Below are 24,730 nucleotides of genomic sequence, written 5' to 3'. Positions count from 1 at the left end.
ATCCCAACTGACCTACACTAATAAAAAGTATTTGCGCAAAATTTCAAGCGGCTAGCTTTACGCCTTGGAAAGTTAATGTGCTTTAGACAGACAGACGGACGGACATGGCTAGATGGACTTAAAATAACATCACGATTAAGAATCTATATACTTTATGGGGTCTCAGACGCATATTTCGAGGAGTTACAAACAGAATGACGAAATTAGTATACCTCCATCCTGTGGTGGAGAGCAAAAAATATTAAATATTAGTATTTTCATGGACCTCCATCCTAGGGTGGAGGGTTAAAACATAAAATATTTGTATTTTCATGGACCTATAGCCGATACAATACAACGAAATTGAAGAAATTTTAAAACAGGTCAACAATACCCAAAAAAAAACAAAAAAATTATTTTATTTTTTTTTATACTAATTTACAAAATAGCTTTTAAGAGATTTCCTTTTTTTTGCCATCCGTTCTTATCTGGAATAGCTTGTAAGACTATTGTAAATTGTTATTTGTACTACAGTACTTATAGTACTACAGCTCACTTGCCTTTTCTCAAATGTATAAAAACGTACTTCTTCTACAACCGCAGTAAGGTGAGCACACACTTCTCTCATAATAAAACCTTTGTACATCTCATAACACGAAACTTATCATTGCGTTCTTATTGTAACTCTTTTCTTTTGGATTTACTTCTCTTCCTCCTTCTTTGAGGAATAATATGATTAGTAAAACCGCATAAAAAATTACAGTCCACTCAGCATCCAACTGTGACGTCACCTCCGCTCTATTCTCACACATCAACATCAAACGATTACTCAATCCCCACTCAACGTCTAACTGGAGTCCCCCCTTTTTTGTTCACCTTTTTTAAACATTTTTTAACTCCTAATCCACATCATCATTGGCATCACTTGTGTGAGTTTATGTGTGTTTATGTTACAGAAGCTAAGTGCTCAAAAACTAGTACTCTCTTTCTCCCGCTCAATTTCTGCACCCTAATGGGGGATAACAGTAAACGGCATAAATTAACGAATTTGGGCATCGTGAAAGGCCCAAATTGGTTTATCGGTTATCGTTTGTTTTTAGATATGGCCCCCGCATAAATCGATTCTATGGTTTACTAATTGAGGCCCTAGAAGGGTTAATCATTACAAGATTTGATTTCTCCAAATAATCCAAAGCCATTTTAAGAAAATTTTAAATAATTAATTTTTGTTCGTTTGTTTCTCTTTCGAGAATTAGGGAATTTAAAATTTGTCATTTATTATTAAATTCATAAATGAAGTTTATCATAAGCCTCCTTTAAAAAAATCCTTTTCTCTGCCAAAAAGCTCCCATACATACATTAACACCTTAACCTTTTTATACCCACCATTGTAGGATAGGGGATATATTCATGTATTCATTCTGTTTGCAACACATCGAAATATCAATTTCCGACCCTACCAAGTATATAAATTTCGAATCGTCGTAAAATTCTAAGACGATTTAACGATGTTCGTGTGTCTGTCCGTCTGTTGTAATCACTCTAGAGCCTTCAAAAATTGAGATATTGAGCTGAAATTTGGCACAGATACGTATTTTTGATGCACATTGGTTAAGTTCTTGAACGGGCCAAATCGGACCATATTTGGATATAGCTGCTATATAGACCAATTTTCCGATAAAGGGTCTAATGCCCATAAAAACTTTATTTTTAATCCGATTTTTTGCTGAAATTTGAAACAGTGAATAGTTTAAGGCCTCCCGACAACTGACCCAAATATGGTTCAGATCGGACTATATTTAGATATAGCTACCATATAGATAGCTGATAAGGGTCTAAAGGCCACTTTATTTATTGCCCGATTTGCAGCAGTGGGTCATTTTAAGTCTCCCAATATCTGACCTAAATGTAGATTAGATAGGTCCATATTTATATATAACTGCCATATGGACCGATCTCCCGATAAATTGTCTAAAGGCCATAAAAGCTTTATTTATTACCCGATTTCGCTGAAATTTGCAGCAGTGGGTTATTTTAAGCCTCCCAATATCTGACCTAAATGTAGATTAGATAGGTCCATATTTATATATAACTGCCATATGGACCGATCTCCCGATAAAGGGTCTAAAGGCCATAAAAGCTTTATTTTTTAACCGATTTCGCTGAAATTTGCAATAGTGAGTTATATTAAGCCTCCCGACATCTGACGTAAATATGGTTCAGATCAGACTATATTTAGATATAGCTGTCATATAGACCGCTCTACCGATAGAGGGCCTGAAGGCCATAAAAGCTTTATTTTTTAACCGATTTCGCTAAAATTTGAAACAGTGATTAGTTTTAGACCTCCCAGCATCCGACTTAAATTAGATCGGACTATATTTAGATATAGCTGCCATATAGACCTATCCGCCGATTTAGGGTCTTGGGCCCATAAAAGCCACATTTATTATCCTTTATTTTGCTGAAATTTGGGACAGTGAGTTGTGTTAGGCCCTTCGACATTCTTCATCAATTTGGCTCAGATCAGGCCTGATTTGGATATAGCTGCCATGTAGACCGATCTCTCGATTTAAGGTTTTTGGGCCCCTAAAAGACTCTTCGAACTTTTTCTGAAACTTGGCCTAAATTGGTTCAGATTTGGATATAGCAGCCATATGGACCGAAGAGTCACCCTAAAAGACTCTTCGAACTTTTTGTGAAACTTGGCCTAAATTGGTTCAGATTTGGATATAGCAGCCATTTGGACCGATATCACGATTTAAAGTCTTGGCTCCATAAAAGTCGCATTTATTATCCGATTTTACTGAAATTTGACACAGTGACTTATGTTAGGCTTTTCGACATCCGCGTCGTATATGGATCAGATCGGTTTATTTTTAGATATAGCTACTATGGGGGCAGAAGATATGCATTTTTCACCGGATTTTGAAAAGTTTACATATATACCCGAGAAGGTGGGTATCAAAAGTTCGGCCCGGCAGAACTTAACGCCTTTTTACTTGTTTTTATATATTACAACACTAATTGTAATTTATCACCATAGTTAATGGATTTAATTTTTCATGGCAAAAACTAGCGAAAGGAATTCGATTTGGTGTCTTTTTGGTATACTTAAGTGTTTAACTCAACACGTTTTCCCACATTCTTATCATAATGAATTTTAAAAAGGAAAAAAAATCATACAAAGTACTACAAAAAACAGACACACACACACACACACATACAATGAAAACTTGTTCTTGACCGATTTGAAGCGTAGAGTGTCATTGCTAATTTATAGCATTGTTAGTGGTAACCAAAGCAAAGCAAAACAAAACAAAAAAAAATACAAAACAACCATTAAATTACCACCCCGTTGTTAAACAATTAACTACTTGAAGAAGTAAAATGCAATTGATTTTTTTTGTTTAAATATCGTAGTAAATTAGTGGCTTATCTTACAATCATCATGGGTCTGCATGAGCCTTGTCTGTATTGACAGTGTTTGCTATTATGTATACCTTTTAAATGGAACTTTTACTTTTTAATGGTTATAATTTGAATTTCGTTTAACAAAGTAGAAATATGTCTACTACCTGTAGGGATTCTAAATATTAAAAAAAAAAAAAAATACTTAAGCTTTGCTTAAGCCCCTTCAATAGTGTAAGGGGAAACAAGTATTTACAAAAATTATTATTTTTAAATTTTTAACATAAAAACTCAATTATTTCCTCTTGATGTCATGTTGTTTTATTGACATTTAAACAGTCATGTTTTGTTTTTATTATTTTTTTTGTTTGTTTTAATATCTTGACAGCTGTTTTAGATCTACTCATATGGATTTACTGCCAAAGAAATAAATCACAATTTATTGTCTTATTTGAAATAGAATAGTCAGGTTTATTGTTCCAAGGAATCCATTACGAGTGGTGGGTATGAAATGTTAAGGAGAATTTCGTTTTGACACATGTTTTCCTAAACAAGATTAATTGGGAAATGGTGGAATGATATTACTTGGCAATGCCGTTTAACTTATGTCATTGATTTTAATCTTTTAGATTAACTATGATGCAAAATAATTTCTTACGTCAAAACTAGATAATATTTAGGTAATTTTCCACAAATCGCTTGCGCACATTGCTTGTATTGTCTTGTTCTCCACAAGTACTCTAAGATAAGAACTTAATATGTTTAAATTGCTACTAATATCAATCTATTCAATAGCAATCAATTTGCAAGAACTTATGATACGTTTTTTTTCTCTTTTTAAAGTACTCCAGGACAAGCAATAAATAACAGCTCGTAATTGTTAACTTTATAAGTTATATTGTTATACATGAAGTATTAATGATTCAAAGTATTTTTTTAGATAAGTAGGTATTGATGTTTAATCAAAGATTTTAATAAAAGTTTGGAGATTTGATATAAGGTGGGATTTTTGAAAAATAAACACTTGAAAACGAGCCAATGTTGATCAAATGAGATAGAACATCGAATAAACATCGATTTCCTTTAAGACATAGAAATGATTTAATTAAAAATGTATAAAAACTTTTAAATAATTTATAAAAAATGTATAAAACATAGCTTGTTGATGAATAAATATTTAAGCTCGAGGGTAATGCTTGTTATTTATTTTAAGAATAAATGAATAAAAAAGTAACAAGCAATAAAATAAATAAAAAACAAACATCATTGACCTCGAGCTTAATTATTCATCAAAAAATTGTCATCAAAAAGGTTGAATAAAACTTATTATCATTCACAAAAAAAATGTCTGTTTGCGCTCTTTTATTTTGATCTTGAAAAAATTTTTGTGATTTTTCCAACATATTCTAGCTCGAGATCATATTCCATGCTTTCTATTCAAAGAATAGCAGGGCAAAGAACTTAAAGCACCTCGCATTAGTCTTTCGAAAGTGAATGTGCTTTAGTTAGACGGAGGAACATAGGCAAACATACAATACTTAGAATGTCAAGACGATCAAGAAGATCAAGAATATACATCTTTGTTGGGCCTCATATAAAAAACTTCGATGTGTTACAAAACGGAATGACGAAAATAGTATGCCCCCATCCTTTGGTGGAAGGTATAAAATAAGTTTTTATAATGGAAAATTAAAGAAATAAAAATTAAAAGTTAAGCTTTAATTAAGTTCTCAAATTTTTAACTATTCGCCATCCATCTATTTTTCGATCTATTTTTTTTTCTAAATTAATACCAATTACAGAACTACCCTCGCATATTACCACAAAGTGCTATTATGTGATTAAATTATATGTGATGTTTTTATTTGTTGTTATTTTTGTTTTATTTTTTTTTAACATATCGATGGTTATTAATCATTACCGGTATTAAATGTGTTATGGTGTGTTTTCATTAATTACTTAACAAAAATTTACAAAAACAAAACAAAAATATAGCTTAACAAAGAAGAATGAGCATTGCTGTGAGGAATGAAAAGTGAATGTCAATGAACGGCTGCATGAAGAATCCAGCTGTCAAGAAATTGAAATAACAACAAAAGATACCTAAGATAATTTTGGTTAAAAACAAAGGAAAATGCAATAATTCATGGAAAATTATCGAATGGGTTTTTATAAAAGAAACCTAATGAAAGAGATTTTTAATTTTTCTGCTCACTTATATTGAAGTAAAAATTACACATTTTCCAAGAATTGCTATTTTGTGGTGAGTAATTGATTGCAAGCTTAAGTTATGGTACGAAAAATATCAAAGCAAATAATTACGAGCTAAATTTGGATAAGCCATAAAATAAAATAAAATCGAATAAAATAAAATAAAATAAAATAAAATAAAATAAAATAAAATAAAATAAAATAAAATAAAATACAATAAAAAAATTAAAATAAAATAAAATAAAATAAAATAAAATAAAATAAAATAAAATTGAATATAAAATAAAAGTAATAATCTACAATAATCTTATATAACAAGTGAAAGCGTGCTGAGTTCGGCCGGGCTAAATCTTGGGAACCCACCATAAAGGATTCTGCTAAAAATTTATACAAAACAAATTTAGTTTCAGGGGATAATCTTATTGATCCGATTTGGCAGAAATGTTGTACAACGGCTTCTTCCATGACCTTCAACATGCGCGTCCAATATGCTCTGAATCGATCTATAGCTTAATACAGCTCCCATATAAGCCGATCTCCCGATTTTGATTCTTGAGCCCCTACAAGGCGCAATTCTAATCCGAATGGACTGAAATATTACACAATGACTTCTACAATGTTCAGCAATCAATTCATTTATGGTCCGAATCGGACTATAACTTTATATAGCTCCAATAACATAACAGTTCTTATTCATTATTCTTTGTTTGCCGAAAAAGAGATACCGCGCAAAGAACTCGACAAATGCGATCCATGGTGGAGGGTATATAAGATTCGGCCCAGCTGAACTTAGCGTGCTCTTACTTGTTTTTTATGTCTAATCGTAAACCACTCCTCAAATTCGCACTCTACTGATACTTGAACTAAAATGTGGTCCTCACTTCTAAATGAAGTTCCGTTTATTAGTATTTAAAAGAGAGTTGTTTGCTCAGATATTTGACTTTATATGGCCTATGTCAATTCGTTCTCTGCTCCTAAAACCCTTATATTTGGAAACCAAGATTGACGGCCTTTGGGATGCTTGACCCAAAAAGTTGGATACGAATTAGATATTCGTATACTGTTCTCAAATATCCGGAATTTGATCCCCATATTGTCATAATTATGTTACATGTCCGTTAAGCCCTTTTGAGGTTAAGGCTCTCTGAAAGGTGTATCCATATTTTAATGTTTGATTGTTCCCATACCACTAAAACCCTTGAAATAGAGAGTTTTTCATAATGATCGTTGATTTTAAAGACTGGTATGACCCCCAGGCACATGACTCCATATTTCTATGTCAGATTCGTTATACCTTTCATTTGAGACACCATATTGCTTTGATTATGCCTCTCGTCTCATTACCTCTAACAACCCCAAAGCAGACATGTACTTTTTTAGTATGTTCGTGGAAAGACGACCTAACACATATCCCGATTTTTCATCACAGAATCATTATTCACTGCGAAAATTTCAAGAAAATAGCTTACGTCGTCTATATGGACGTATAAACAAAACTAATTTTTTTTTTACATAATAAAGATATGAACCCATTACATAATGTAAAATACTGCACTCTCTCCCCTACTTCTTTATGATGTCCATCAGTTCATTAAGTGCATAGTATAGCCACACAATTAGTTACTTTGACCGAGCAGAATCATTCATAACCGGCTATCTTTTTAATTGTCACTTCTATGTTTAAATACAATCAGTGACACCCACCCTATTGCATACGACTTGTACTGTAGTTACAGAATTGTTTGTCGTGTTGTGTAGACTCCCAATAGATAAACATACAAACAAGAACAAAATTGGAAATGCCATACATACACACACATGCCGAGTAGGGCCACGCACATCACATCCCCACAACACCCTTACAAACCACAAATATTTATACTCATTCTCTCGCACATCTAGCAGTCGTTTCTCTTACTCTCACCGTTATACTCCTCACCCATGCCTTTGAAATCACACACATAACGGATGCTTAAGCAAAAAAGCAACAACAATTTGCTGTGTTAATGGTTCTTCTTCTTCTGTTATTGAAAATTAGTTCCTCTTTTTTATGGCTTTTTTAAAGGAAAAATAATATTCATATTACATTCATTGCTTCTGTGGAAAAATATCTTTCGATTGAAGCCGATTTAATTAAAATCCATTCATCCGTTTGGCCATAATATGCACCACAAAATCGCCGTTTAATGATATATCTAATTTAAAGACATCATTTTTTTTATAGGAATTAAAACTTCACTCTAGAGTAATCCTTTACTTTCACACTTAATATCAAGATTAAATAAAACCAAAGCATAGCAGGTAATTAATTAACAGCAATTGGAAATGAGTTTACCTTCAATCAAGTTTATTTTTAAACCTAACCATACTCGTATATTATATATTTATTTTATTTGATCATAGATCAGATTTGCAGTTGAAATGAGTCTCAACTGTGTTTACATACACTCGGGCTAAGTCCATAGAAATATGGGATTGCAGCAGGCTTTCTTTCTAACTTAGTCACTTACTTATCTCATAACTGTCCATTTTGAATCTACTTTCATGACATTTCATAAAGTTAAATAATATAAACTGACAGAATGAATAAATGAATGACAATCTGAATGCTGGTGGTCGGCTGGCTGGCAGCTGACTCTTGGCTAATTGTCATCAAATATTAGCTCTTTGTTGTTGTAGTTATTGTTGTTTGAAGTCAACCAACCAACCAACCAATGAGATTCAATTGGCCGGTGTTGCTGGTATTTTATGGAAATAGGCAAGATTTATGGGAAAAATTAATGATTTCCTAAAACGGTAGGAAGCAGACATTAAGTCTGTCAGTAGTCGCTCATTACTATGCAAATCGCACAAAAAAAGTGGCGTTTTTTATTATTTTCTTTGCTACGGCTTGTGTTCTCTCGCCCCGATATTGCAATAAATTTGTTATTAATAGAAATAAAGAAATTAACATGCAAGGGAAGAGCGGCCTGGCAATACGGCCAAGCAAAGAGAGACTTCTAAATAGCCCCTAGCTTACCTGGATGAGAACGGAAGAGATTTACATAGGAAAGCAGAGTGTTTCCGAATATTTATTTTGGAAAGCTTTGAAAACTGCATACATTGGGGAGTGTAGTAGATGGCTTTTCCAGCTTGTTTTTAGATGGATCTACTGTTCATATGCATATATTGGGGAGTGTTGATGAAGATATTTAAATAGGAAAGCAGAGTGTTTCCGAATATTTATTTTGGAAAGCTTTGGAAACTGCATACATTGGGGAGTGTAGTAGATGGCTTTTCCAGCTTGTTTTCAGATGGTTCTACTGCTCATATGCATATATTGTGGAGTGTTGATGAAGATATTTAAATAGGAAAGCAGAGTGTTTCCGAATATTTATTTTGGAAAGCTTTGGAAACTGCATACACTAGGAAGTGTTGTAGATGTCTTTCCCAGCTTGTTTTTGGTGGTTCTACTGCTCATATGCATATATTGGGGAGTGTTGTAGTTGGCTTCAGCAGCTGTTTTTGTTCCACAATCTTTTGTGTTTTTTTGTTTTTTTGTTTTTGTTTAAGAGTCTTTGCAATATCAATTGAATTGGCGATCACGTTCTCATCCTTGGTGTTATAATTAAAGGTGTTTATATCATTATATCCGCACAATGATTGCAATTATCACTGAATTTTCAACAACAATGTATTCTCATAATAAATAATGATATTCCTCAAAATTTCGCAGAAATGCTTATGGACTTGTTACACAATTTGTTAGTCTTTATTCGGTTAATCGAACAAAGCAAACAATTAAAATGTAGTTTTTAAGTCAAGGTTTTTGTTGTTTGAAAAACGGTATTTATTGTTGAAAAACAAAACTCTATATGAGAAAAAATTTATAAACTGTTGTTTATAAAAAAAAAATTCAGCCATTACACAAAAACACAGGCATTGGGAAAAGTACAACAAATAGGTAGAGTTGTCGGGCGTGGTTAATGTGTTTTTTTATATTATAGAGTCGTTTTCGCAATAAATTCGGTATAAGTACAACATACCAACGTACGGCGCTTAAAGCAAATTTATAACTTTTTGCCCATGATATGAAAACATTTTTAGGAATTTTGAAGAATGCTTTAATTCTTCTTATTGGAAAGTTAGACAACCAAATTTGTTGTACGAAATTCAGTCAAGGTTTTTTTTTGAAATGATGGAAGTCTTAATGGAAACTTCTAAAAATACCAGCAATTTGGATTGTTAATTTTTATAAAAAAAATCTCAAAAAATAAGCTTTTCATTAAATTTCCCTCCAAAATTTTGGCGTTATATATTGTAAGCGTTAGACTACCCTTACTATGTAAAACTGTTTTGAACCCTGTTTAAATTTTCTGCATTATTCACATAATAAGCACATAATTGTTTACGTTTCACTTCATTTTAATTATAGCTTTAATAAAAAAAGTTGGTTCTAGTGCGTTTTGAACTTACCTTCACAGGTTCATCGTTTTCAAATCCACCGTTGGTAAAACCAGTCATTTTGTGTGAGTTTTTGTTGTTGTTATTCTGGGGGTTTATACTATAGTCCGGTGGGGAAAAGCTTTTGGTTGTTGTATATTATTATTTACAAAATATATGTATTGTATATCTTTATAGTATAGATGCGATATTCTGGAAAATAAAAAAAGGGAGAGAGAGAAAAATGATAAAGTTAATAAAAAAATGAACCATAACAAAAGTAAAATTAAATAAAAAAACAAAAACTAGATAACAATAATGATAATATCGATTTCAATCATATAACAATGTATTATTAAATATAATTTGTTGTTTTCATCATCATAATTGCTAATAAAATCTACTAGAGAATATCTCGTATATATATGAACACATGTAGTATATGCTGTATATGTATTGTAGTTACACATGCATATGTGTATTTCGGTTACAAAGGTTTATTGTACCGCTCAACAATTCAATTCGGTAATTGTCCAATTATAATATTTTGTCTGTCGATGGCGACGACTTTGTGTTTGTGGTTAATATAATTGAAAACGTCATAATAAATAATAATATATTGTTTACAAAAAAAAATTTAATTCAATTTTTCCATCGTTGTTATGTGAGTTTGTAGTTTGATTGATAGCATTGAAGAGCAGCAGACAAAAGTATTTTTTAAATATTTTTTTAACGCCACTTCCATTGTGCTATATGGTATCGGATATAAAAATCTACAATTGTTTTTTTTTATGTTTGAGGATGAATAAATTCATGCGTCTGCTACAATTGATATGATATATCAGTTATAAGCAGAGTTGCCTTTAAAAAAAAAGAGTAAAGTTATGAACAAAAAAACATGATTAAATCGTGAAAACACAAACATGGCTAGATCAAAGTTATGGTGAATGTTTTGTTTAAGCTACTTTCTCTTAAACAAGATTTCAACACTACCCTCTTGTGAATGATAATACACTATTGTGAATAACAACAATCACATGGCTATGTTTTGTTTAAACTACTTTCCCTTAAACAATATTCCAACACTACCCTCTTGTGAATGATAATACACTATTGTGAATAACAACAATCACAAGCCAGCTGTTACAATCAGTGTTGCCATTCAAGAAAATTATTTCCTATCGAAATTTAAGAAAAAATCCTACCAAATGATCTACAAACAAAAAATGCGTTATAACTTGTGAATGATAACACACTATTGTGAATAACAACAATCATAAGGCAGCTATTACAATACGTCATCAGGACATCTCTCTTTTTCTCTTCTTAGTTTAATTTTTTTTTGAGGCCAGTTGGTGAGAGGAATAAAGATCCAAAGTTAATTATATTGAGCGTATTTTTACACCTGGTTATTAGAGTGATGTGTTATTGAATGAAATAGGCCACTTTTTAATAACTTTTTTCCTGCAAAGTTAATACATTCCACTACAATACGTAATAAGATTATTCATGGACCTTCGAAACGGATTCCTCAACTGTAAAAAAGATATGCTGAAAAACGTGAAAATCTTTACCTGATGTGCTCTATTAAATTGCTCTTGTCTTCGAAATGCATGAATATGTACCATCACGTGGTTTATATGTTTCACAAACTTATGCCGTCTATTAAAGACATTTTGTCCACATCCCATTCAATACGAATTTGTCAACCTGACATCGGTTTTACGAGCCAATATTTATTAATTTTGTGAAAGAAACATTGCAGCTGTAACAAATCACAACCTAGGCTCAATTGCACCATCGCAAACCATCATTAAAAATAAAACATTATCGAAATTACAACAACAAAATATACAAACATTAAGTTACACTAGTGCAAGGGAGAGGAGTATGTTTAAGCTACTTACCCTTAAACAATATTCCAATACAACCCTCTTGTGAATGATAATACACTATTGTGAATAACAACAATCATAAGCCGGCTGTTACAATAAGTCATCTCTCTTTTCCGTTTATCTTTTCTTAGTTTATATGGGAGCTATATCTGTTTATAGACTGATTCGAATCATACTAGGCATGGATGTTGAAAGTCATTACACAAGTCTTTATGCCAAATTTCAGCCAATCGGATGAAAATTGATGCTTCTAGGGGATCAAGAAGTCAAACGGGGGATCGATTTATATGGGAACTATATCCAAATCTGAAGTTATATGGTCCATTTGCAATCCCTAATGACCTACGTCAATAAGAATTATCTGTGAAAAAATGTCAAGCGGCTAGCGTTACGCGATCGACCGCTATCGTGATTTCGACAGACGGACGGACATGGCTTATACCCACCTATGGTGGTGCCAAATAATACATAAAAAGTTTAGATTTTGCATTAAAATCCGGACCCTAGTCATGACCCCCATGCTTTGGTGAAGGTTATAAAAATTTTGTTGCTTTATGCGAAGTCTTAATGTGTGGTGTTTATCATAATTGAGAGTAAGAGATATAACGGTGTGCTACTACACTGCGTGTGTGAAAGATGGACTGTGCAAAGAGATCTCTGCTATGGTGGATAGTGTTGTGAAGATGGGTGGTGTGCTTATTTTTCCTGAGAGATTTTATATAAGGTGGTTACTTTTTGGCTCCACATAGGGCTATGGCGAGTTTTGCATGGAATGGTGGGAAGGTCCCAAAGTTAATATTGACTTCATACAATCCCCATTTCCTTTCTGACTTGTTCAGACCTTAGATAATACTCTATTCTGTTCTATTCTGTTCTATTTAGTGGCATGTTGGCTGTTATCTAATTGAATCTAAAGTGGTGGGTATGATTAAACATATCTAAAGGGTGGGTGAATCTAAAGCGGTGGGTATTTAATTTAAAGTGGTGAATACACCCCACCGATGGGGGTGTATTCATTTTGACATTCCGTTTGCAACACATCGACCGACCCTATAAAGTATATATCTTGACCGTCGTAAAAATCTAAGACGATCTAGTCCTGGCCGTTCGTCTGTCTATCTGCCAGTTAAATAATTTATAAATAGAGATATTGAGCTAAAACTTTGCACAGATTCTATTTTTGCCAATAGGCAGGCTAAGTTCGAAGATTGAAGATGAGTTATATTGGACAATATCTTGATATAGCCCCCATATATATCGTTTTGCCGATTTAAGTTCTGGGGCCCAATACAGACAAATTTATTGTCCGATTTCGCTGAAATTTGGGATAGTGAGTTGTGTTAGGCCTCTTAAAATCCTTGTTCAATACCGTCCAGATCGGTCCAGATTTAGATATCGCTGCCATACAGACCGATTTCTCAATTTATTGGTTTGCGTCCATAAAAAGAATAGTTATTGTCCGATTTCGCTGAAATTTGGGACAGTGAGTTGTGTTAGGCCTCTCGATATCCTTGTTTTATATGGCCCAGATTTGGATATAGCTGCCATATAGACCGATCTCTCGATTTAAGTAGGTCCGACAGTAGGTGCATTTATTGTTCGACTTCGCAGAAATTTTATATAGCGAGTTGTGTTAGACTCCTCGACATCCCTCTTCAATACGACCCAGATCTGTCCAGATTTGGATATAACTGCCATATATACAGATCTCCCGATTTAAAATTTTAGGTCCTTAAAAGGTGATGTATTTATTGTCCGATTTCGCTGAAATTTAGCACAATGAGTTCAGTTATTCCCTACGATGTGCGTCCCGAGTATGGTCAAGATCGGGCTATGTTTGGATATAGTTGTCATATATACCGATCCCCCGATTTATGTTCTTGGGTCAATAAAAGCACATTTATTACTAAAATTTTGTTTATTACTCGACACAGCCCACTGTGTCTTTATAGTTCAGATCGGTCTATATTTGGATATATTGGGTTGCCCAAAAAGTAATTGCGGATTTTTCCTATAGTCGGCGTTGACCAATTTTTTCAATTGCATTCTTTCTTCTGTCAGTTATCAGCTGCTACTTTTAGCTTCCTTTAGAAAAAAAGTGTAAAAAAAGTATATTTGATTAAAGTTCATTCTAAGTTTTATTAAAAATGCATTTACTTTCTTTTAAAAAATCCGAAATTACTTTTTGGGCAACCCAATAGCTGTCGAACTCGGCTATAAAAAGGAGGTCCCCTATCATTGAGCTTAAAATTGAATCGGACAGCACTCATTGATTTGTGAGAAGTTTGCCCCAGTTTCTTAATGGTTTTTTTGTGGGCAAATTTGCATTTTTACATAGCCTGAATATGGTGGAGAACGTACCTACAGGGTTCTTAAATGATTTCACCGTATTATGACGAAATGTGCTTAATATATATATCCGAGGTTGTGGGTATCCAAAGTATGGCTCGGCCGAACTTTATGCCTTTTCACTTGTTTTTCCTTGCAACGGCAACCCTTGCAGCCACATGCTATGACCGCAATACTTGAATGAATCTCACTGTCGATTGCTGCCGCCGGCTCGGAAGAGCATTTAACCGAAAAGCCGTTGACTTGTTAATAACATTTAGTTGTTTATTTTTTTTTGTGCGAATGTTTAATTTACTATTATTTTTTTTTGTTCAAGTTATAATAGTTCAAGTTCATGATCAACGTTTTAAACTTTTTCCGCTTTGGCATATGATGTGACATCCATTTTGGTTGTTATAATTTTTCTCATTCCCCTTGACAATCAAATATCTATCAAATGTATAACATGAAATATTGCAAATTTCTATAATGTTTAGATAACAAAACCCTATATAGAAAATTAAAAAAAAAAAAAGAAAACAAAAACAAAACACATGTTTGTCATTGCGAAATGTCAATGTTTCTCATGTTTTTGTTGTTTTTTTTAGACAGTTTGTTAGTAATTAATAAATTACCCCAATATAATGTGTTTAGTTTAGTTTTATTGTGTTCGGCTGTTCGTATGTAGCTTTTAATTGTTTTTGACTTTATGGGGAGATCATTGGTAATTAGGAAAATTTTTGGGAAAATATTTAAAATTGCAAAAATATGTGAAAAATTATAACAAAATTAAAGCTTTTTCATGATTTTTTTGGAGAAAATATTTGTAATTGCAAAAAAAATTATTTTAAGAATTTATAAAAAATTAAATCATTTTCATGATTTTTTTTTTGCAATTTCAAAGTCTTACTTATGATGAAATATTATTAAATTTTTTTTTTTTAATTTTTGTTAGCTCAACCACAATGTTAAACTTTACAATAAAATATGACCAATAGTAAACTGTTCAGTGTGAACATGGCGCATCAACCAGCTCTCCCATCGAGCTCTATTGTTTGCTTTGTTCTCTTAGTTGCCAAAAATAGCGGTTATACTAATTTTATAAAATTATCACGAAAAATATATATTTGATTAAAAAATACAAAAGAGAGAAGTTAAAATGTATTTCAAAACGATTATCATAATTGAAAAAAAAAAAAAAAATTAAAAATCTCATTAAATGTATACTGTAATTATCAACAATAATCATTCATTCAACAAATTTGCTTTAGAATAATACAAAAGAAACCAATTAGAAGCATGAAAATTCGTGTTAAATTCGGCTCGACCGTAAGAATGGTGTATTCCCGGATACCCACCACATGGTGAATAAGCAACACTTGATGGATAACCACTAACAATAACACAAATTAGCTCTGCTTTTATAAACAAAAGTTTGGGTGTTTTATACAAACAGAAGTACGAATGGATGGAAATAGCCTTCCTAAATTATCGTATCATGGCTATCAAGAATATATACTTTACAAGGACATTGAACCATTATTTCTAGGTGTTACAGTTGAAATAACGGCACTAATACACCCCTTCATCCCTAGGCGGCGATTAAAACAACATATAATTATCTCTTAACAAAGAAATTTGGATATAAAAATGTTTAATTTTGGCATTAAATTTAACAATTGTCCATTTTTTGTTTGTGCTTTGCATCGTACAACAACAAACAAATGCATTCAAATACAATACAACAAAATCGAACAATCTCATGTGCCGAGATCAGAAATAGCAACAACAACAATGACTCTAAAGAATAACAACAGAAAATCCGTTAATGACAATGTTTGTTGTTGTTATTTTTCTTTTGTATTTGAATCATGATAAGCGTTAATATGTGCAGGTGGTGGAGGTGGTGGTGTTGTGGGAAAATATTTAATTTTCAACTGTTGTTCATTTCCTAATCAAGACTATATATCTGTAACCAATTTAGGGGTTAGTTTAATCATATGTGATATGCACTCGGAAATGTGAGATTTAAGTAAATAATTAAAAAAATTCGCATAGGGAAAATATAGGAAACTTTTGTAGGATTTCTAGAGAGTGGAGAAAGAGATTGAGAGAAAGTGACATAGATAGAAAGAGACATAGAGAGAAAGAGACATAGGGAGAAAGATGAATAGAGAAATAGAGAGAAAGAGACATAAAGAGAAAGAGACATAAAGAGAAAGTGACATAGAAAGATAGAGAGGGAGGTTTGGTTATAGGTTTATGCTATGTGCTATTGTCGGCAACCAAGAGTGCTCAAATACAATTATGTTCCAAAATGGGTGGGCAAATTTTAAAGATCTGTCGAAATTAAATAAAACTACTTATATTCACACATCAAAGGATTAAAGTAAAAAAAAGATAAAGCAACGGAATTGAGTGGAAAATTCAACAAACTAAAAAAATAATTTCTCGTTTTTTTCTTTTTCAAGACGAGGTTAATCACCGTAGATTTTTTTGCAATGGAAAAGGAAAGCCAGATTTTACAACACACCTATCACTATGGCACTGGATAGTTGTGAGCACCACACAGGCAGAAACATTGAGGTCCAATCTGTATAGTGTTCATTGCAGTTACGAGAAGCTTAGCTACGAGCTAACGGACGCGTCCACAGGTTGCGGATAGTGGAATGCTCCATATGGAGTAGCTGCAATGACAGTCGCGGGCAATCAGCGGTATCGAGCGGAGAATCAAAGTGAGAAGCCGGGCGCACCGGCTCTTGCACAAATACTGAATGCCTATGAAGCTCGATATGGCAGGTCGGGTTATTAGCGCCTTTAAATAACCAAAGGCCATCTTTTTTTCGCGGCGATAAAGCTTGCTCACCTACAGGAGCTTGACGAGGATTGCCACCTCCACATGAAGATGTGACTACAACAACACAACTATGGGACGTGATTCGAAAAGCCTAACATAACAGTGAGTTATGTTAGGCTCTTCGACATCTTTCTTTAATTTGGCCCAGATCGGTTCAGATTTGGCTCATTTGACACACTGACTTATATTGGGCTTTTCGACATCCGTATCGTCTATGCATCAGATCGGTCTATATTTGGACATCCAAAGTTCGGCCTGGCCGAACTTAACGCCCTTTTACTTGTTGTATTTTAAAATCGTTTAGCGTCAATTTCAAGTTATTTTAGATCTTCCTTCAAGAATTTCTTTTTTTTTGTTCTTCTTAATGTATCTTTAATAACTTGTAAATAATTGATAACCGTGTGCTTGTTTCTTATTGAACAATTAAATGTTAATTGTGGTAGTCCCAGCTACAAGTCCCCTTTTACTCTTTTCCTTTACTCCTCATTTCAATTACATTTTTTTTATTATGCGATTACGTTGTCATTACGTTCTTTACTTTGTATGGGAAAATCATTGTATTGTCATGGTTGTTGGTGTCTGGCGGGAGATCTTATCTCTTCCATAATTTTCTGTCAATTTCATACATTATGATCATCAATTGTTTATAATTATATATTACAAGACAACAATCACAATAAAACAACAACTGAAATAAAATACCGTCAAGTGTCATGTTAAAGCCTTTGAGTATATGGCCCTAAAGGTAGTTTTTGTGGCGCAGAGGAATTTCTTTCTAACAGATATTTGGTATTTTCTAATGTGTCTGTAATTGTTTATAAAGGAATTCGTGAAGAACATTTTACTTTGAGTGTTAATGACATCAAGAATTTTTATTACAAAAATTTTATATGGTGTTGATTTCAATTCTAATAATTGTTATTTATCAACGATAGTTATAATCATAGTCTATAGCTACCAGTTAAAATGGTTGTTTAATTGATTTTGTTTTGAAACTAATTTATGAATACATTTACAAGATATTGTTCTCATGGTATGGAAAATTTTAAGAATTTGGTATAGGAATTTTTGGTTTTATACCCACCACCATAGGATGGGGGTATTTTAATTTCGTCATTCTGTTTGTAACTCCTCGAAATATTCCTCTGAGACCCCATAAAGTATATATATTCTTGATCGACATGTCATTTTAAGTCGATCTAGCCATGTCCGTTCGTCTGTCTGTCTTTCGAAGGAGTAAAGCTAGCCGCTTGAAATTTTCTACAAATAGTTCTTATTAGTGAAGGTCGGTTGGGATTGTAAATGGGCCATATCGGTTCATGTTTTGATATAGCTGCCACATAAACCGATCTTGGGTCTTGACTTCTTGAGCCTCTAGAGGGCGATTGGAATGAAATTTTGCACGACGTGTTTTGTTATGATATCCAACAACTGTGCCAAGTATGGTTCAAATCGGTTCATAACCTGATATAGCTGCCATATAAACCGATCTTGAATCTTGACTTCTTGAGCCTCTAGGGGGCGTAATTATTATTCGATTTGGCTGAAATTTTGCATGAGGTGTTTCGTTATGACTTGCAACATCTGTGCGAAATACGGTTCAAATCGGTTTATAACCTGATATAGCTGCCATATAAACCGATCTGTGATCTTGACTTCTTGAGCCTTTAAAGGGCGCAATTTTTATCCGATTGAGCTGAAATTTTGTACAACGACTTCTCTCATGGCCTTCAACATACGTGTCCATTATGGACAGCATCGGTCTATAGCCTGATACAGCTCCCGTATAAACTGATATCTCTATTTTACTTTATAAGCTCAAAAAGTTTTATTTTATTTTATTTTAATTTTTTTTTATTTCATTTTATTTTATTTTATTTCAATTTATGTTATTTTATTTTATTTTATTTTATTTTATTTTATTTTATTTTATTTTATTTTATTTTATTTTATTTTATTTTATTTTATTTTATTTTATTTTATTTCATTTTATTTTATTTTATTTTATTTTAATTTATTTTATTTTATTTTATTTTATTTTATTTTATTTTATTTTATTTTATTTTATTTTATTTTATTTTATTATGTTTTATTTTATTTTATTTTATTTTATTTTATATTATTTTATTTTATTGCATTTTATTTTATTTTATTTCAATTTACTTTATTTTATTTTATTTTATTTTATTTTGTTTTATTTTATTTTATTTTATTTTATTTTATTTTATTTTATTTTATTTTATTTTATTTTATTTTGTTTTATTTTATTTTATTTTATTTTATTTTATTTTATTTTATTTTATTTTATTTTATTTTATTTTATTTTATTTTATTTTATTTTATTTTATTTTATTTTATTTCTAATATGGAACTTAATAGACCATGGTGGCGTATGATTTTCGGCACAGATCTAGGGCGGTAGTCATACGCATCCAAGGCCAATACATTTTGTAAAGAAATTATTGATCGGTGTATGTGAAAGTTTATTGCCAAATCATAGATGTAACAATCTGTTTCGTCTAGCTTTTGTCAATGGTCAAAGCCCGATGTTTTCTACCCTTTTTCCTCCATCCCTCGTATCATCAGACCAATGAATGTGGGTGATGGCTGTTAGCTGACCATTGGACCGTAAATCGTATTGCCATCATCGATGTCATCTTTATTTGTCATTTATAACATATTGTGTGGTTGTTAAAGCAATAAATAACTAATTTTTAACATTTTAACTATTAGCATTATTAACTATCCTCTAACAAGCATTCATGGTTTGCTGAGAATTTAGAAATATGTGCATATGGGAGAATGCTAGAAATGATAAATTGGAACAGCGTTTAAATACCCACAATGGTTGTTTTAAACAAAGGTGATAAAAGCTGTATTTAAAAGTAAATCAAATGCATCATTAATTGCGATGAATAGTGTTGAGATAAACCGAAAAATATTTAAAAAGTCGATATAGTTAAGAAGAAACTGAAAATGAAATAAACTAAAAATAATAAAGTAAAATAAAAAATAAAATAAAACAAGTAAAATCGTGCTATGTTCTGCCGGGCGGTATCTTGGGAACCCACCATCATGAACTATGCTACAATATGGACTCTATATCTAGCTAAAGACCAAATTGGACCGTACTTGGCACAGTTGTTGAGAGTCATAACAGAACACTATATGCAAAATTTCAGCCAATTCGAATCAAAATCGAGGCTTTGAGGGGTTGAAATGTCAGCTCAATCGGATAACAACTGCAGCTTTTAGGGGTTCAAGATATCAAATCGGAAGATCGGTTTATATGGCAGCTATATCAGGTTATATACCGATTCCGACTATACTTGGCAAGATTGTTGTAAGTCATTACGGAACACTATGTGCAAAATTTCAGCACAATCGGTTAATAATTGCAGCTTCTAGAAGCTCAAAAAGTCAAGTCATGGGAGCTATATCCAAATCTGAACCGATATGGCCCATATGCAATCCCCAACGACCCACATTAATAAGAAGGTATTATTATTAATATTTGCTTTAGGTTTGCAATTAGCTTAAATTTTCAATACATTTGACATTTGAATGCTTGATAATCATGTTATGAAACTTTGAGCAAATTACCCAGTTATGTCAAATTTCAAAATTAAAATTTTATTTGAAATAAATAATATGTACACTTAAGTTTTTTCAGGTTTTTTTTTAAATCCACGTGCTCTTCTCTCTTTGGTTGAGAAATATTTTCAATTTTTTTTGGGGTCTTGCACGACTGCATTTCAAGACTGCAAATTGTAAAAATAAGCGGAAAACACACTTGTTTCCTGAATAACATCATCAGCATAACATTGCCCGAGAAGTCTTTCAGGGCTATGAGACAAGACAAGAAAAAAGGTATTTATGGCAAAGTGCCCAAAAAATGATGCTTTCTTTGCGTCAAGTGGAAATTACCCTCGATTGAATCATATGTAGTAAAGCAAAAAGATAAACGAAAGTAAAATACTATGTAAAATCAAAACAGAAACATTACAATGTAAGAGAGGGCAATGTTTTTAAGGGACATAATGAGGAAAATAGAACAATAGAGAAAGAGGGGGCACAAAAAAGTAGGAAAATATAAGAAATGGCAATTAATATTTTTTGGTAAACTAAATAAAAAATTATTAAATTTTAATTTTGAAATTTTCATTAAAATTACTTTTTTTTTTAAATAAAATTTATGTTTTTAATTTATATATTTTATTATTATAATTTTTATTTATTTATACATTTTATGTTACATAATATTTTTTTTTTTTTATATTTTTTAAACTTTTATTGTTATTTTTTTTGTTTTTTATATTCCTTTTTCAGTTTTATTCTTGAGATTCTACTTTGAAAATGGCCCGATAAACTTGCTGTGTTGACCGCAATCCTTTTCTCTCCCTCTCTTTATAATAATTTGCTAATTTCAATTTAAATTTTTCCGCATTTTTATTTGTTTTAAATGTTCTTATATTTCCTTTTCAGTTTCTATATCATGCTCTATATTAGTGTCTTTTTAGACTGACTTCTTTGTTTAGTAGCTAAGAACTCAGCTATGTCTTGTTAAAGGCTCTCTCTCTAACTTCCCATTTTCTCTTGCTCTCTTTATTCTCAGAGAATAGTTTGCAGTTAATGGTACCCGAATCGATATCGTTGAATAAATTTGCATTCTAAGCCAATGGAAACATTTAATTTAAACAAAATATTTTTAATTTTATCAATAAATATTTAATTTTTTTCTTGGTTATTTAAAGGCTTCACATAAAAGTATATCTTACTCAGTTTCAAAGTCAACACATCCATTAAGATAAAATATATCGTCCTTCCTTAGTGTTAAATCAATCAATGTCTTTCTCCCTCAAAAGAAAAGTTTCTATTTTCACCCTCTTTGGTTTGTATTTTACCGCTATTGCAATGATTTCACCTCAATGGTGAATTGCCAAATGTTTTGCGTTTTATGGTCATGCTAAGAGCAATTTCACCACGGTGTGTGTAAATGCGTGTAAATTTGCTATTATGCCAGAGTTGCCACAATTTAATGTTTTTTATACCATATAATTGTAGTATATTGCAAAATCTTAGTAAAAATTCTATAATTATTGAACGTATAAAGATATCTACAAAATTCTGTTTTTTTGAGTAAATGATGAGATGAGTTGGTGGATATGATTATTGAACCCTCTAGAAACTCGAGAAACCGAATAGGGAAATTAGATTTCTATGAAAGCCATATTAGGTTATGGAGGCCACCGTAGCGCTGAGGTTAACATGTCCGTCTATGTCGCCGAAAGCCTGGAAGTCAAAACTGAAGTCATACTGCCAAATTTCACGCAAATCGAGTCAAAGTTGATGCTTGTAGGTGCTCAAGAAGTCAAATCCGGGAATGAGTTTATTTGGAGTCTGTATTAAGTTAAAGACCGATTTAAATCATACAATGCACGAATGTTGCAAGCCATAACACAACGGATGAAAATTAAGGTTTTAGGGGCTCAAGAAGTCAAAACCGATCCGAACCATATTTGCCACAGAAGAGTTAAAATAGTAGTCTTTGTTCCAAATTTCATGCAAATCATGTGAAAATTGGCGCTTTTAGGTGTTCAAGCAGTTAAATCCGGAAAACGGTTTATGTGGGGGCTATATCAGTTTAAAGACCTATTTGAATTCTTATTTGGCACTGATGTTGCAACTCATAACACAAATTTTTGTGCCAAAATTCAGGCGAATCGAATAAAAATTGGGGCTCAAGAAGTCAAATCTCCGGATTAGATTGGCTATATTAGTTTACTGACAGATTCAGGATGGTATTGACATGGATGTTGGCACGGATGTTGCAAATCGAAAAGGAATTCCTTGTACCAAAATTCAGCCAAATTGGTTGAAAATTGAGGCCTCTAGGCGCTCAAGACGTCAACCAGAGGATCGGTTTATATGGGGGCTACATCTTAATCTAAATCGAAATGGCCCATTTGCAATCCCCAATGACCTGCACCAATTAGAAGTATTTGTGCAAAAGTTGCTAGCTTCATCCATTCGACCTCTATCGTGATTTTCACAGATGGATGGACATTTCGGTGTGTTATAACGATGCAGGGTATAAAAATTATTTTTACGTTTCCTGTATCCCTTCCAAATTTCAAATTTTCGAACTGGTCAAAACTTTTTTTATAAATATTTTTATAAACAAATTTTTACAAAAAATATTTTTTTTATTTTTAAAAATATTAGAAAAAATAATTTTATGAAAAACAATTGTATAAAAATAAATTAAAAAAAAAAATTATTTTTTAAAATTTTATTTTAATTGAAAATTTTGTCAAAATTTTATGTTCATTGAAAATTTTGTCAAAATTTTATTTTCGTTGAAAATTTTGTCAAAATTTTATTTTCATTGAAAATTTTCTCAAAATTTTTATAAACAAATTTAAAAAAAAAATATTTTTTTTATTAAAAATATTAAAAAAAATATTTTTATGCAAAACAATTGTACAAAAAATAGATTTAAAAAAAAAATTTTATATATTAAAATTTTATTTTAACTGAAAATTTTATTTTCATTGAAAATTTTGTCCAAATTTTATTTTCGTAGAAAATTTGGCAAAAATTTATTTTCATTAAAAATTTTTTCAAAGTTTTATCTTCATTAAAAATTTTGTCAAAATTTTATTTTCATTGAAAATTTAGTCCAAATTTTATTTTCATCGAAAACTTTGCCAAAATATTATGTAAATTGAAAATTTTGCAAAAATATTATTTTTTATGAAAATTTTGCATTTTTTTTTTTCTGAGGGACATTTTCCAAATTTTAATTTTAAAAAATTTAGAGCTGTCAGACGGACCGATTTGCACCACGATGGTGTTGAAAATGATAATCTAACCAATAATAGAAATGGGTCTACCAGTGGTGTGGTATCTGTGTCCTGATTTGTCTAAAAAACTAGCAATTTCTTTTCTTCAAGACTCATTTAACTAATCTCCCTTTTGTGTGTAACATTCGATTGGACATTCAGCACGACTAAAATGCCCGAATATACGATTTAAATAACATGGCCCGGCTGTTATAAGCCGAAAAGAAAAACAACGCACTAAGAAAATAACAAAAAATTTATTTTAAATATTGACAAAATTTTATTTCCATAGAAAAATTTTTTATTATAGAAAATTTTGTTTTTGCATTAATCGAGCTTAATAAGCTTCAAAACAAATTTTATTTTTATTGCTAAGAAAATGTTGACAAATTTTTATTTAAAAAAAAACTTCTATAGATATTTATTTTAAAAATGGGTAAATTTTTTTAAATATATATATTTTTTAAAATTTTAATGTATATAAAAAAATAAAATTTTTTTATTAGACACTTTGTAAAATTTTTTCTAAAGAAAATTTTGCAAACATTTATTTTTATAAAAAATTTTGCCTAAATTTTATTTTTGTTGAAATTGTTGTCATAGTTTTATTTGAATAAGGAATTTGTAAATTTTATTTTAGAAGTAGTTTTGTCCAAATTTTATTTTTAAGGAAAATTGTTCAAAATTTCTTTAATTTTTTTTCAAAATCTTTAATAAAAATGTTTGAATTTAGTTTTATACACAATTTTGCCAAATTTTATTTTTTTTGCAAATTTTTTTTA

At 31.4% G+C, this 24,730-nt stretch overlaps 1 protein-coding gene across 3 annotated transcripts in view; it reads right to left on the bottom strand.

The window, feature by feature from the left end:
• The window catches only part of LOC106085104 (UNC93-like protein), a 124,534-nt gene that overhangs the window by 28,973 nt on the left and 70,831 nt on the right, over positions 1-24,730 (bottom strand). For all 3 annotated transcript variants that reach the window (XM_013249143.2, XM_059366421.1, XM_059366422.1), the window contains exon 2: positions 10,057-10,236. In XM_013249143.2, the coding sequence (XP_013104597.2) occupies positions 10,057-10,104 (48 nt within the window). In that variant the 5' untranslated portion in view covers positions 10,105-10,236. The remainder of the gene's footprint in view (positions 1-10,056; positions 10,237-24,730) is intronic.

Source organism: Stomoxys calcitrans, chromosome 4 (assembly GCF_963082655.1).
Source record: "Stomoxys calcitrans chromosome 4, idStoCalc2.1, whole genome shotgun sequence".
Taxonomy (NCBI): Eukaryota; Metazoa; Arthropoda; class Insecta; order Diptera; family Muscidae; genus Stomoxys; species Stomoxys calcitrans.
This window is presented reverse-complemented; position numbering and strand designations above follow the sequence as displayed.